This window comes from Lygodium microphyllum, chromosome 10, assembly GCF_053477565.2.
Source record: "Lygodium microphyllum isolate KBCC chromosome 10, Lygodium_microphyllum_v1.1.10, whole genome shotgun sequence".
In the NCBI taxonomy this organism is placed as follows: domain Eukaryota; kingdom Viridiplantae; phylum Streptophyta; class Polypodiopsida; order Schizaeales; family Lygodiaceae; genus Lygodium; species Lygodium microphyllum.
In genome coordinates, this window is record NC_141144.1 from 44,467,555 (window position 1) to 44,483,717 (window position 16,163).

General features: G+C 41.9%; 1 protein-coding gene across 1 annotated transcript in view; it reads left to right on the forward strand.

Annotated features, from left to right (window-relative positions):
• Positions 1-376: 376 nt before the first annotated feature.
• The window catches only part of LOC148029950 (putative serine/threonine-protein kinase BSK3), a 45,182-nt gene continuing 29,395 nt past the window's right edge, over positions 377-16,163 (forward strand). The window contains exons 1-8 of the mRNA XM_087686233.1: positions 377-1,944; positions 2,355-2,572; positions 2,756-2,891; positions 3,531-3,664; positions 3,749-3,854; positions 4,781-4,866; positions 6,831-7,019; positions 7,870-8,034. Coding sequence (XP_087542359.1) covers positions 1,863-1,944; positions 2,355-2,572; positions 2,756-2,891; positions 3,531-3,664; positions 3,749-3,854; positions 4,781-4,866; positions 6,831-7,019; positions 7,870-8,034 — 1,116 coding nt within the window. The 5' untranslated portion in view covers positions 377-1,862. The remainder of the gene's footprint in view (positions 1,945-2,354; positions 2,573-2,755; positions 2,892-3,530; positions 3,665-3,748; positions 3,855-4,780; positions 4,867-6,830; positions 7,020-7,869; positions 8,035-16,163) is intronic.

The following is a 16,163-nucleotide window of genomic DNA, read 5'->3' on the forward strand; positions in this document are numbered from 1 at the left end:
TACCAAGTAAATGAAGGACCCTCTTGTCCATTTTCAAAAGTTCCTTTTTTCATGGGGATCAGGTGAAGTAAACTTATCACACATTTGCAAATTGGATCGACCTGCGTGTGTCCTCAGCCTAATCTTGTGGGTTTAGGAAAATCTTGCAGGGTGGTGAATGCATTCAAAAAGAGATATTGAGGAATAAGAAATTTGGGGGAAAAGGCTGGAAAAAGAGCTGGCATAGGATACTCTGATGATAGGCTAGGACAAAGGTCCCCAGCCTGAGAGGCCAGGTTTGGGCATGGTACCGAGCCTGGAGGCTCGGGCATACGGGTACACGCAGAACTCTCTCAATGCCCACCTTCTCTCTCTACCCCGCTCTCGCCCCCCCTTCCCCCGTTCTCTCTCTCTCTCTCTCTCTCTGCTCTGTGCAGTCTCCTGCAAATGGGCAGGGGAGGAGAAAAGTGGGGATGTTTGAGCTCAATTCGCAAATTCTCTGAGAGTCCACATGCATACCTGCATCCATCCATCCATCTATGATCTGTCCACACATGCGCATAAGACCTCCCATACATTTCTATGCAGCTCCCTCCTCCCCACCCGGGGGCCTCTCTCTCTCTCTCTCTCTCTCTCTCTCTCAGCTCTGTCATTGCAGACAAAGGAAAATATGGCCTTTATGCAGTTGCATGACAAATTGAAAATTGCACTTCCTTTGGTTTCATACTAGCTGGATACAGACACAGATCAGTTGGGCATTTTTAATGGTTGACATGGCGCTGTAGGCAGATTGCTCTGTTTCCCAACACACACGGGCTGCACTCTCTCCCTTTCTCTCTCAAGTGTACCCCATTTCTCTCTCCCCTCCTTTTTTGACGAAAAAGGAAAAACCAGCAGTTTGTCTCAAGTTCTCAACGTCCCCTCTCTCTCCTTGACACCCCCCCCCCCCCCCCCCCCCCCCCCCCAACCCCCTCCCCTGACTCCACGCTCCTTTTTGGCTTTCTCATCCCTTCCATCATTTGAAGCTTTCGTTTGAGCTATTGCTTACTGTAGCCATCCCCCTTTCTCTTCTTTTGTTTCCTCCATGGGGTCTGTTTTTGGTCCCCCTGATTCAATTCACGTATAATTCCCAGCAACAAAGAACTGCATTTATGCTTTTTTTGTTAGGGGAAGGATAGTTGTCCTTTTTATGCAGCGAACAATAGTGCAGCAGGGCATTCTGCATGTGGATGTTCAAGTGATGCTGTGAGGGCAGTGGTTGATTTCTTATGTTAACAGAAGGAGAGGATTTGCTTTGCTCATCACAGTGGAGGGCACAAACAGGGAGAAATTGCTTGATCCTGCTCTACAAATACACAGTGCCTCTGTTGCAGAGCAGGGTGAAAAAGCATGTTTGGGCTTTCACTGTGTATGGACCATCAGAACTCAGCTACTGAAAGAGACAAGCAAAGGAGACAAGGAAGTGTTCTGAACAGGTGGAGGTTATCAGAGCCTACCTCCCAATGGTTAGGACAAAGTGACTGCTTTTGCTGAACAGACACAATCCACTGAAAAGCAGGCGGTAGATGCAGCATAGTAGCGGATTGCCAGTGTTTCTTCCCCATTCAGTACAGCCAAGGAGTCAGTAGCCAACTCTGGCTTGTTTCTCACAGGAGCTCAGCTGGATACTTGTAGAACTAAGATCTCCTATGTTGTGCCTCCATCATCACAGGGCAGCTTAGGAGAAATCTTGTGCCTTTCATGTCACCTCCTCCACCTTCTTTTGCATGGCTGCAGAGTATAGACAGAGGTTGATTCATCACGGTGCTGCATGTTGCTGTGCTGGGATGCTAGAGTAATGGTTCCGTGAATCAGCAACCTCTGTCTTTCCAACGAAGCAAATCATGGGTTGCTTACACTCAACTCAGCGGCACATCAACATTCCAGACTCGCAGCTCCCCACTGAACCTGATAATCCAGAAACAGGTTCTTCCTCTCTGCATGCTCTATCAGCAGTTTGCAGTAATCTGGATCATCTTGTATGTAACTCACAATTCTAACGGTTTACAAGAACGATAAGTTTGCACAGCAACACTTGGTCAAAGGATTTTGTCCCCACAGCTCTTTCTTGGGCCTAGTAATGTAATCATTCAGAAAATCCACTGATTAATAGAAGGAAGACACATTAGGATTCGTTGTTTGCTGATTCAACAAGGTTCTTGGCCAATCATCCATGTTAAACATGACAATGAAGAGGGGGAATGAAGGGAGGAATGTAGAGAGATTCACTAGTTAGGGGTGGATTTTATTGTTGGAGATGTCTTCTAGTTCATTAGATTGCTTTATTATCCAGTGTGAGAGTTTGTTGAACTGATTATTGACATTCGTTTTGTCAGAAAATGGTGGTACAGAGCCAGAAATTGTACCGGCTTTCCGAGAATTTTCATATGAACAATTAAGACTAGCCACTGCAGGTTTTAGTCCAGAGAACATAGTATCTGATCATGGAGAGAAGGCCCCAAACATAGTGTATAAAGGAAAGTTGCCTAACGACTATTGGGTAGCTGTGAAAAGCTTTCCGAAAGCTGCCTGGCCTGATGCAAGACAGTTTGCGGTACTGATAGCAACTCTTTTCTGCAAAAGAGGCCTGATTAATTTTTAGAAGTCCTAACAATACTAAAATAAAGGTTTCTGTGTTACTATCACAGCAAACTCACTATGTTGTTATAAGGTAGCAGTTATGCTGTATGATGTATGGAACATAACTTTGTGCGACTACTGAAACATGTTGACACAGGATGAAGCTTGGGGAGTTGGGCAAGTCAGACATGAGAGATTGGTCAACTTGATTGGCTGCTGCTGTGAGGGTGATGAACGTTTGCTTGTCGCCGAATACATGCCAAATGATACTCTGGCAAAGCATCTCTTCCACTGTGAGTCCTGCCATTATTTGAGGTTTCGTTCATTTCATCATTGAGTTAGTTATGATCCTAATATGCTACTTTTTTTGACTCAAAGTTTGTTTTAACCACATGTGGGCCCTTTTAAACTGGACTTTAGTCTGTTCTATGCCTCTCCAATTTCTCTTCTGAATTATTCATTTAAGCATTACAATCTTCTTTGTTTCTCAAAAGGAAGTAGTTCTGTTTTTAGCAGTAGTTATAGGATGGCCAACCAACAGCTAAAGCTGTAGGTGAGGGCTTCACAGAGAGAAAGTCACTCGGCCAATTGCAGGGTGTGAAATGTCCACTATGGTGTTCCATAGATTATTGAAAAATCATATGCAAGGAGTTTGCCATCTTTCAAACTGATCGACTCATGTTTTAGCTTATGTCCATCCCATTCAAGAGCTCAACATATTTGTGTATAAGAAATATGTACATGGTGATTTCGTGGGATAGTCTGTGCAGAATGTTATATTGTGCATTGAACATGGTGGCACCAGTATACTGTTCTATTCCAAACATAAACTTTGAAATTATTAGTGATGTTTTCCATGTCCCAGTGCTTAACAATGTGCAAACTGTACGGAACTTTAAAGTGTCAGTCTATAATAGGATGTTGCTGTACAGGGGAAAATCAACCTATGCAATGGGCAATGCGTTTAAGAGTTGCACTATACATAGCGCATGCTCTGGAACATTGTGCAAATCAAGGTCGACGCCTGTACCATGACTTGAATGCTTATCGAGTCATGTTTGACCAGGTACAGAAGGTGCTGTGAAAGTATGCTATGTTTACATATCTGCACTTAAATGTGCTCCCTTTCATTAAGGTTTCATTTTCACAGGATGGTAATCCACGACTTTCATGCTTCGGGCTTATGAAAAACAGCAGAGATGGGAAGAGTTACAGCACCAATCTGGTCTTCACACCTCCAGAGTACCTAAGAACAGGTTAGAAACTTTTATCTTAAGGCTAATACTCCTGTTGTGCCTTTTATTACATGTGCTGAGTGATTGTCCTTACCAACTTTTGAGACAGCCGAGGACATTGTTAATGAGATAATTTAGAGCTGTTATGGACCTGAATCATAGACAAGGATGGGCTTCATACAAAGAAATTGGCAAGCTGAATCCATCAGATCTTTTTATAGTGTTCTCGACTATCTTTCACTTTTGAAATCAATGTGTTTAGCTATCAATCTCTGTTGCCTTGTATGCAGTAGTAGTGCTTCCGCTGTTGTTAATGCATTGTGAAATATGTGAAACCTTGCTCCTAAGGCTCCCTTCCAATCTGATCTTGTTTCCTGCAAAATTAGGTTTATGTAGGGAGTTTGGACTTTGCATAAATTGTACTGAGAGGAAGTTTTGATATCCTTTGCTGTTGCTCCCAATCAGCTCTCTCTGTTGAAGTTACAGAGAAGTCAGTTTGATCCTTTACTCCTTATTTTGTGTTTTTCATTGGTTTTTGGCCAGTCAGATGTGAAATTTAGCTTGTAACTTGTGCCTTCCGATGAATGCTCGTCTGTCTGATGTTGTCAAGGTCTTATTTGCCTTAAGACTATAGCTGATCCCTGATAAATGTAGGTGCTTGTCTGTCTGATGCTAATATGAAATTTAGCATGTCTGATGGCATGCTTCAGTTACATAATACAAATGTTCTTTGTTAGTGTCCCTTTAGTCATGGGTTGTATGTCTTATGGTATGCTTCAGTTACATAATACTAATGTTGTTTGTTAGTGTCTTCTTATTCATGGGTTGTATTTTAATGTCATTCTGTTAAGTCTGCAACAAGCCTAGTCTGCTAGCAGTTTTTCTCATAAGGTGTGATTATTGCTACATGCTGTCTGAATAAAAGTGTTTTTCTCATCATCTTGCAGGCAGGATTACAGCTGAAAGTGTCACTTACAGCTTTGGTACAGTTCTGTTGGACCTGTTGAGTGGAAAACATATTCCTCCAAGTCACGTATGTGCCTCATTTGTTTTCTATGATACACTTCAACTTTCCAGTCTAGACTATTTTGCAGCTTCATTTCAGAACTTAGAGATACGAGTTCATGCAAATCAAGTCTAGGCCAATTGTGCAGATTGTGTTTCTGATGGTATGAACTGCAATAACTTCAAGGATATGCCTAGAAACATGTGAAACTGAATGAATGTTTTGATTTTAATTGATACTTACACAGAATGCTGGTTGTTTACTGGAAGGGTTGTCCTTCATTGTAAACATTTCGATCCTATTGAGAGTGGAACCCCATTCAAATCACATGTAGACTTCTGAGTTTATTCTCTTTAGTGCGCGGATGGAAGCAAAACCTGTGTCTATTTAGTGTCAAATTTCACGAAATCCTTGTGTTTGGTGTAGTCTTGTACTGATTGCTTTCATCTGAGGTGTGCTGCATATTTATATAGTCTTCTACTGATAGGTTTGTTCTGGGGCATGAAGACTTGAATGTTCTCGATTCTATGGTTTTGGGCCCCTTGAGAGTTGGAGCTTAATGATGTCTCTGGCACACCTTTTCTAGGTCTTTTACTGATGGGTTTCTTCATTCTACTGCAAAATTGCACATCTATGTAGCATTTCACTTAAAGTTTCATTTCATGGCCTTGTCCTGGAGTGTGAAGACCTGAATGCCCTCTATTGTATGGTTTTGAGCCCTTTGAGAGTTGGAACTTGATGAAGTCTATTACAGGTCCAATTTCTCCAGTAGCTTTGCACGGTGTCCTACATAATGCCAAACCTCATTTCTGTGTAGTCGTTTACAGATGGGTTTATCCTGGAACATAAATACCCGAATGTCCTTCAATACAAGGCTTTGGGCCTTCTTTGTTGGACTCCGATCAAGTAACACACATCTTTTTCTAGTTGTAATCTGTCTTGTTGCTGCAATGAAGCCAAATCTGATATCTCTTTAGATTCAAAAGGATTTAATTTCCTGATCCGGCAGGCTTGCCCTCCTCCATATTAGAGCCAAGAAACTACATGTTCTGCAGGTGGTGGGCTTGGGTTCCAGTTATGATTGCATGCATTGTTCCAGAAATGTTTTTAAGTGACTTAGAAGTAAGAAATTTTATCTCATTTGTTTACAAGTCACTGGTCATGGCATTAGGTCTCTGGGGTTTGTTAGTAGTTTGACTATTTGATTTGGAAATGCATGGTTAAATCCTTACAACTTTCAAACATGTTTTATCTGAGCTGCAAGCACTAGCGAGTTCTTCTATCTCTGCACTGATAATCCAATCTCCCAAATTGCCTTGCATTACAAGTTCCTGGCATGAAATGGGCTTCATTAAATATCGTGTATGAGGAGTGATCTTACTATCTCTTAATGTGAACAGATTTAACATTGCTGCTTTAGCTGTCGAACATTAAGATTATCGGAGAGCATCTTAGCTTTGAAGTTTCTTCATTCTTAGTCTCTTGGCTTACTATTGGAAGGTATTAGAGTGCAAAGTGCCAGTAATCAGTTTAGGTTTCCTTGCGCTGTATGTTTGCATGAGTAGGATGGTTTTGTGCGTTTCTCCTCAAGAGTCCATAGTGGGGTCAACCGTTTTCCTTTCATGCTATCAACTTCCTGTCATTGTTCTTCTATTAAAGCTGAATGGATTGGACATCTTTTTATGGTTGCATGATTTTAACCAAATCTAATGGTGCTTGAAATCTCAGACTCTTCATCTGATGAGGAGTAAGAACATGTTTTTGCTCATGGTTTCATACTTGGAAAGGCAAGTAGGATGGATTTGTGCTTTTCTGATCCTCAGCGTGGTAATAGGATTGATCATTTTATTAAACTGTCTTTTTTTTTTTCTGTTGTAGTCCTCAAGATGAATGTTTGCACATCTTTTTATGGCTGGATGTTTTCAAATCTAAGAGTTGATTCTTAATAAACAGTAGCGACTTATCAATACATATGGTGCTTGCAATCTCAGGCTCTCGATTTGATTAGGAGTAAGAACATGCTTTTGCTCATGGATTCATATTTGGAAGGGCAATATTCAAATGAGGATGGAATTGAGCTTGTACGCCTGGCCTCTCGGTGTCTTCAATTTGAGCCTCGAGAGCGACCTAGTGCAAGGAACCTTGTAACTTCTTTGACAGCACTTCAAAAACAATCAGAGGTTAGCATCACCTGTTTTGACCTTGTTCTTTGGATCATTTATTGTGTTAGCTAGTATTTTGTAGGCTGAATAAATTATGAAGGGCCTCCTACATTGTCTTTTTCCTCATATCATTCTTTTTTTAAATTTTGGAAATGGCTGGTTGTATTAATTGCATAAGAAGAGTCATGGCAGTGCTACAGAAGAGACTGCCATATGCCGAGGGACTAAATCCTCCTCAGGGAGAAGACCAGCATGCTGAACCATCTCTCTCTCTCTCCACACACCCCCACCCCAAAAAAGGAAAAAAACAAAAACTGTCCCCCCCAACCCAAAACCCAAATCTCATCCTCTTGTTCATAATACTTTTTTGTTATGTTGAATGAAACCCAAAAAGATTTGGATTTTGTAAGGTTATTACATGCATAGTTGCAGCTGCATGCCCTCCCACAAGACTGGAAACATGTAAACCAAGCTGGTTTGAAGATCTGATTAGTACTATTTTGAATCCACATATGAATATGCCCTCTGACAGGAGACGAAACATGTAAACCAAGCTTCTGAAAGGCTACTGTGTCTACAGCGAACTGACTAATTGTTCAAAGGCTAAAACTCATCTCTCTAAAAATGAAAACTCGCTCTACATGTTTCTCTGAAGATCTTTCAGCAGGAAGGCCCTACTATCGTTGCATTGCATGCATGTGCCCTGTACTAGAAAACTCGCTCTACATGGTTTTCTGAAAATCTTGCAGCACGTAGGCCTTAGTATCTGTATGCATGTGCCCTTTTTTGGGAACCCATGCTACTAGATAGAATGTGTGTCAACACTTGTTTCTGAAACTTTCTCGTTTTGTTTCTGATCTAATTATAGGTGCCCTCTTATATTTTAATGGGTATTAAGCGTATTGAAAACACCCAACCCCAAAATCACTCATATTCGGCAATGTGGGAGGCTTGCTCTAGAAATGACTTAACAACCATACATGATATCATGTTGAAGACAGGTTATAAAGATGATGAAGGCACAGAAAATGAGGTATATTCTATTTCTTTTCCTCAGCCGGAAAACTTAGGATTCCTTTTTAAGATGTGTAAAATGCATTTGGTAGATTTTGCTTGAAAGATATAAAACATAGTCTGAATGGTTTTGACTGGCCTATTTTGCAGTTATTATGCATAACCTTAGTTAGTTGTTAGTTGGATGGCTTTAAATGAGCCTATTTTGAAGTTTGCTTCGGTTGGCCATAGATTTTAAATTGAAAAACAATCTTTTATCTATGCATTGCAGATATTTTCCAACTTAGTAGCTGCCATATAGTGAGTGACTGACATATTAAAATACATGGTATGGGCTCATGTAATAATTTTTTGAGCAAGCAATGCTTGACTAACGAGAAGGGTTTTTGGGGCTTGCTCACATTGTGTTGCAAGGTAATTATTTGTTATCAGTCCCGACACTTCACTTAACCTCTTGTTCTTTTCAAAGTACTCTGCTTATTTCCCACTTGTCAATTGACCACTCTCAACCATGTGTTCTTTAGTAGGATGGGCACTGCCTATGGGAGTAGTCTCAGGGATGAGCACTGTGCCCAAACCCAACAGCCCACTGCCTGGGAAGTTGGCATGCAGGCAGCCAACTCCCTTGTTGGACTGCTGGTCATATTCGCATGGGACCCCTTTCCTATAAAGGGTTACTTCTCCTCCTTGATTCCTCCTTCGATGGTGTTCACATTGAGTGCTAGATGGCAGGAGTTTGTCGACGAGGCTTGGAAATTGTGAATTAGAGTGTTTATGGTTGATTGTGGTGCTGTCTCACATGTAGAAGAAACCATAAGCAAATGAATATCTGACCAGAAAGCCAAACATGCTTGCCCTTGAGCCTGCGACCAGCACTCTCGTCACAAGGGTTGGTGTCCAATACCTCCAACCCACAGTATCCGAGTGTGTGGATGTGACAACCAGTGGGCTTAGATTAGAGTCCAAGGGCGGCTAAGGAGTCAAAGTCCTTTTTATAAGACTCAGCTGCTGCCCTTGCATAAGGGCACACTCTCTTAGTCACTCAATGACCCAAGGCTTTGACAATGTTGCAGGCACCAATTTTGGATGTTCAAGGATGTAACACTTCCCCTACTTATGAATGAATGCTGCTATCAGCAATAGCCTCACGAACAAAGTCAAGAAAACGGATTCTCTGCTTATCACACTTCATGAACGTGTTCAATGGGGGTTCTTTAATGGTAGAACTGCACAAAACTGGAAAAGACTCTTGTGCAATCCGAGACAGCTGCCAACAATGATATTGGTGTCCATTGAGGAGTGAGAAAGTTGCACAGAGCTTGCAAACATAGAGAGGAAGTCTATGCTGCTCAAAGCTTCCTCAAGCTATTGCTAGCACAATACCACCTCTTGGGCATGCTTAGAGGAGATGAGAGAACAACATATCTTTGCATGTATGCTCACAAGAAACAAAGAGAAAATTGCCATTATGCTGTAAAAACAGCCACAGCTACATCCCTCCCTTACATGCCATGAATGCTTGAAAAATTTCCTCTATTTGCCCCTAATTGGCACATAAACTTATGTTTTTTCAGCTTTTTCCTTGATGTTTTTGCATAAAAAGTATTTTTACATCCAAAAATATTAAATTTCAATGTTGTATATTTTAATTAAAACTTTTGGTACTAAGGTTCAAAAAGCCCCAAATACCTAAATGCACACTTTGCACTTGCACATTAAATAGGGAATTAATCTCTGGCTCTTAACTATTGAATATGTACCATTGATGGGCTTGCCTATGTCTTGCACAACTTATGCAACGTCTTGTTTGCCTAAAGAGTTTGGAGTTAATCACATGTTTATTCCAAGCTTGGAAAAACACATCTTGGTGACATATTCCCTTCTTGAAAATACCATGCTTACATATGCAATACTTGCAACATGGTTTTTAAGACCAGTCCCAACTACTTATACAACTTGCATACCTACAGGCAAACAACTGCCATTAATTCCTCTTAGGAAAACTTGATTACAAGCCAAAGTCCCCGTACATTCCATTTTGTGCATTAGGCATGATGGATCTAAACACATTACCTTGCATCCCTTGTGTCCGGGTTTGAATACCAATATTGCAATTCTCAAGTAGACGGTAGACCTTAGCTAGCGAAACTTGGGTAGCATTAGCTTGAAACATTGATCCACTTCAAAAGTATTTTAGATACTCAAATTGTGGCATAATAGTTTGGTGTCCTCTAATTATTTGTTGGAAATTATTACCTTATCCAACTAGTTCAACACCTTACCCAAGTGCGAGCTTATGCAGAGAAGCACCCTGCAAGTTTCTAACTCAACATTTGCATATGCTTTTCTTCCTAGAGGTCCAAGCAAGCCACCATGGTGTGAGATCGACTCATGGCTACATTAGCCATGTAGTTTGCCTCAAAGCTCAAACTTATAATCAACAAATTTTGTGAATGGTAGTCCATGTCTTATTGACTTTGCTCTAATTTGTGATCCTTCCATAACCGCTGTTGTGCTTGCATATAATTGCCAACACGCGTACGTTGTAAGATGACAATATTTTGCAATGTATTTGGAAAGCATGGCAAAGAATTGTTGAGCAAAGACCCCTCTTATGACTATAACATATGCCCTCTATTGTGCCTTTTCAAAGAAGCAATCATCTCATAGCCTTGGGCTTTCACATCACACTGACGTGTTTCCTTACTGCTTCTTGTAGAACTTGTAGAAAAAGCTCAAAAACCAATTGGTAACGCATTAACCATGTTAGCCAAGAAACAAAACCAAGCATGAATTTGTTAGAGATTTGGTCACCTCCAGGACGGGCCAAGCATGTACAAGACAGATTAGGGCAGTTTGTGCAGCATTGCATTGTACAAGTGCAGGTTGTGGGCAATAGCCAGGTTTGGGCAGCGATTTGGGTAGGTGGATCTTGGAGGGCAGGTGGATCAGGGTAGGCAGGGCAGACAGATTTGCCATACAGTAGGTTTCATTTGTTGGAACAGTTTTATTATTACTCTATTAGTTGGCCTGTTTATCGCAGCAATCAGGCAGTTTTGACTTCATCAAATTATTATATCTTTTTTTGCCTATTTACGTTGGCTTGTCCCCGGGCCACTGCTTATTTTCGTGAGGTTGAGAGAGATGTCCAGCTGGTTATACTCACACAACCCTGGCACATTTTTGCTTTAGTATTTAGCATTCATTCTTTGCAGTCTTCTATTCTCTCTCTCTCTCTCTCTCTCTCTCTCTCTCTCTCCTTGTTCACTTCTTTCTTTCATTCTAGTCATACACTTCTGCATTTTCTGCACTCTAACATGGTATCTAAGCAGCATTGAAGGGCTGATTGATTGTGGGCAAATATGAAGAGCAGGTTTCAGAGTGACACCAAGGGTGCGTTTTCAACGTTCGAGGGTTTGCAGGAGGGCTGCGTATTGATAGAAGGTTGAAGCAAGCAGAGAGGCATGGGAAAGGAAGTGATTTTACTTTTTTTGGCAGGATTTGCTGTTCAAGAAGAAGGAAAGGCTGTGTTTTCAACCTTTTGTGGCAGATTTCAGACTTCAATGACCTCAAGCGGTTAGAGCAGGTTTGGGACGAGTGGAGGAAGCCTTAGCAAGTTGCCTTTCAGAGTCACAAGGGGCTGCCCATTTTCTTGTGCAAGCTATTTATGCGACCATGTCTTCGGAAATCGACATGGAGTTTTAGGCTATCATGGACTGTAAGGCCCTAGATGGGGAGGAGTCATGAGACACTCTTATGGGAGGAGCTTTCAGTGCTTGTCTCGGAGTATGATGAGCCACTTAGAGAGGTTAGGGCCAGTGGTTTTGGCTCCACCAAGGCATTTACTATCTACACTGTGGGAAGGATACTCACCCTGAGAGGAAGTGTTGGCAAAAGTACCCCCATTTGAATCCAAAGGAGAAGGATTTGAAGGATTCGAAGGATGCCTCAACAACAACAGTCTCTGTCTTTGTGCACGTATTTGTCGAGGAGGATACAACTCTTGCTTCTTTCACTTAGGAGAAGCCTTGGCTCATTGATAGTGGGGCCTCTTCTCACATGACCTACAGATAGGATTGGCTTTAGGATCTTGAGTGCCAGAGGGGACATAGTCACCATTGGTGATAACTCTTACTGTTCTCGTTCGAGGAGTAGGAGCTATTTTTTTATTGCCGGATAGGTAGTCTTCTTTAGCCAAAATTCTCTATATATCAAATTTAGGTTTTAACCTATTGTTTGTTCATGGTCTTACATAGCTTGGTACATGTGAAATATTTACATAGGATACAATGACAGTGGAGGATGCTTCTATAGGTGCCGTTCTTTGGATAGGATCCCAGGAGGGTGGGCTTTACATGTTCATAGCCTTAGCTATGAGGTCTTCCCAGGAGCTTGGGCTGCTTTGTGGTCATCTCAACTTTGATGCTATCTAATGGGCTTCTCAGAAGAAGATGGTGGAGGGGCCTCTTGATTTCCCTCCTATTCACACTTTGCGCCCTAGCTATTTGAGGGGCAAGTAGCATAGATAGCCACATCTCCAGGTTGCCACTAGGAGGGCTTCTACCCAGCTTGAGTTGGTTCACACCGATCTTTATGAACCTATGGGCACGGTCTCCCTTGGGAAGGCCAAGTATCTGATACTAGTTATAGACCACTTTAGTTGCTATGTGTGGCCTTAAATGTACTTCCATTTCTGCAAGTGGAAGGTGTTTGTGGAGACACTGACTACTTTTAGAGTTCCTGGCGTACGAGTAGATCATCGTGGAGGGTTTACTTCTAATCTCTTTTCTTAGTTTTGTAGGGATCATGGCATTCGGGTGGAGTGTATACCCATCCAAACACACCCTTGGAGAATGGGGCGGTGGAGTGTGCGAATCAGACCATGCGAGAAATGGCCCAATGGATGTTGGAGCATTGGGGTCTTTCTCATACCCTTTGGGGTGAGGCGGTGGCTATTGCGGTTCACATCCACAACTGCTCCTCAAGTTTTGTGTTACAGGACATGACTCCTCACAAGGCTTTCTTTGGTCGAAAGCTTTCCGTGTCTCACTTTCGCATCTTAGGATGTGATCCATTTTGTCCATGTGGATAAGAAGAAGGGGAAGATAAAGCTTGACTTGAAGTCCAGGAAGCTCCTTTTCGTGGGCTACAACACTACCACGAAGGGCTATTGATTCTATGACTCGTTGACATGGAAGCTTGAGGTGAAGAAAGCAAAGATGTGATCTTTGACGAGGCTTCAGCCTCCAAGGATCTTAAGCCTATTCGGATTCCTGGATGGTATCAACAGCTCATGTAAGATTCAAGTTTTTCTTACTTTCTTGCTTCTCCTTCAGATCCACGCAAATCAGCTCGCTTATAAGCCCAACGGAATAGTTCACTGTGTGTGAACTATGCTCTTATGCCACAGATTCTTCATGATAGTGAGCCTACTACAGTCAAGGAGGCTCTTGCATAGGATATTGGGCGTTAGGCCATGTAGGAGGAGCTCAATTCCATTGATCATAGATAGACCAGGGAGTTGGTTCCAAGTCTCTTGGAGTGGAAGGTGATATGTGTGAAGTGGGTCAATAAGACCAAGTACCTTGCAAATGGTTTCTTGGACAAGTACAAAGCTAGACTTGTTGCCAAGGCTTTTGCTCAGAGGGCAGGTTTGGACTATTTTGAGACTTTTGTATCTATGGCTCGGATGTCTACTTTTCTGGCTATCTTGGCTCTTGCAACCCACCACCGTTGGTCTGTTTATTAGATGTACGTTAAGTTTGCCTTCTTAAATGTTGTCCTTGAGGAGGAGATTTATGTTTCTCAGCCTCTAGTTTTTCTTGTGCAGGCGAAGGACTATGTCTATAGATTGTGGAAGGCTCTCTATGGCTTGAAGCAGGGTCCTCGTGCTTACTATCAGAGGATTGATCAATTTTTTCTATAGAGTGGCTTTCATCGTTTAGTTCACAAACCCGACCTATACTTCAAGGTTGAGGGTGACAGGTGTGTTTTGCTCATCTTGTATGGGGATGATCCTATTATTACAGGGAGTTATACTCGGAAGATTTTGTGACAGGAGTTTGACATGACAGATCTTGGGATCCTCCACTTGTTCCTTGGATTGGAGATCTATTAGATGATGGCACATGGCATTTTTATTTCGTAGCTCAGATACATTTCTGAGCTTTTCTCAGAGTTTGGTATGGCCGATTGTTGGCCTAATTCTTATCCCATGGACCTAGAGTCCAAGCTTTTCGCAACCGGAGCTCCCCTTATAGATGCCACCTGTTAAAGGTGTCTTGTTGGCTCCCTTGGCTGGCTTATTCACACTCGGGTGGATATTTCTTTTGTTGTGGCATTGTGGTCTTCTTTCATGAAGACTCACACTTAGGAGCATTGGAGAGCGGCCTTGCATGTTCTTCATTATTTACAGGGTACTCGATCCTATGGGATCATGTATGGAGAGGGGGTTACTTTCTTTGGTTGGAGTAATTTTGACTAGGTAGGTGATGTGAATTTGTGCCGGTCCACTACAAGTTATGCCTTGTCCTTTGGATCGGGAGCTATCTTGCAGGTGTTGCAACAAGCAGCCTATTGTGGCCCTTTCTTCTATAGAGGCAGAGTATTGTGCCTTATGTTCTATAACTATAGAGGTAGTTTGGCTTCGTGGTATGTTGGCGGAGATTGGCTTTCCTCAGCCTAGACCTATGGAGCTGCGTGTGGACGACCAGGAAGAATATTACACTAACTGTAAAAGAATGCTGATACAATTAGTCCATCATAATTGTATCAGCATTCTTTTACAGTTAGTGTAATATTCTTCCTTCATCTTTTGCTTCCTTTCTCTCTCTCTCTCTCTGCTTCTCTTTGTGTTTGTGTTTCTCTTCCGCTGTGCACTCTCACATCACCCGTCTTGATATAGGCTTCCTAAAAAAGAAGAGCTGTGTTCTATGCCTTTTGCTGCATTATATGCCTTTTGTTGCATGTCTCAGCTTTTCCTTGTGTTTGTTAGCATCCCTTAATCAATGAAATTTAGGTTTTGTGGCCTAAAACTTTGTTCCCCATCTTCAAATTTAATAAATTTAACAAAACTTCCATTAAGGTTCATTCAGATTAAATTAATCATTGCGTATAGAAACTTACACACTAATTGATTTCATTTTCTACTCATAGAACCTTAATAACCAATCGAATGAAAATTCTTGCAGTAATTGCAAACCTTTGTGGTGAGCAATCTGATTGATCCTTCTTCCTTTTGTTGTTCTATAGTCTCAAGCATTATGCCAAGTTTTGTTGATGATTCACCATGCTTGCTTGCTTAATATGTTCTAACTTCTCTCTTCTCATTAGAAATGAGAAAAATGGTTCAAAAATTTTAAATTTTCACCGGTCACCTTTGCCATTATTAATAAAGATGTGTGTGTGTACTCACTGGGAGGATAACGTGTGTGCCCATGGAGGTGGGATTTCTTTTTCATAGTTGCGAGTATTGAATTTGAGGATCGACCAAATCTGCTGGCTGCAGTCAGCCAGATTTGGCTGGCCGACCTGCCTTATTTCTCCCTTTCTTTTCTGGCTATTTATATCTCATTTTCAGCCTGACCTCTTTCGTTCATCTTGGCAGGTTTGGTGGGAGAGATCCGGCTCGAGGAGATACACCGACAACCGTTGTATCTCTGCCTCGTTGTTGTATCTTTGCCTCTTCATTTCAGCATTCATTGATTGTAGATTTCTGCATTCTTTTGTCTCTTTTCTCTCTCCCTTTCTCTCGTATTGTTAGTCTTGTCCATATGCTTCCACATTCACTGCACTCTAACATGGTATCAAAGCAACGTGGAAGGGCTGATTGATTGTGGGCAGACCTGGTCGGGAGGATTCTTCATGACAAAAGTTTGAGTTTTCAGCCTTTGGAGGCTGCGGTGAACAGGTTGTGCACAGAGGAGGAGTGAAATTGCTGTTTTTTGCAGGTTCTTGTTGTTCGTGGAGAAGGAAAGGCTGCGTTTTCAGCCTTTTGCTATAGATATTGAGTTTTCATTGCCTCCGGTGGATGAAATTCCTTGAGGACAAGCAGAGTAAGCCCTTGCAAGCATCGACACTGTGCACGGAGTCAGAGGGGGCTGCCCTTGTTTTTGTATAGGTCATTCTATTTGCAATGTCGATTGAAAT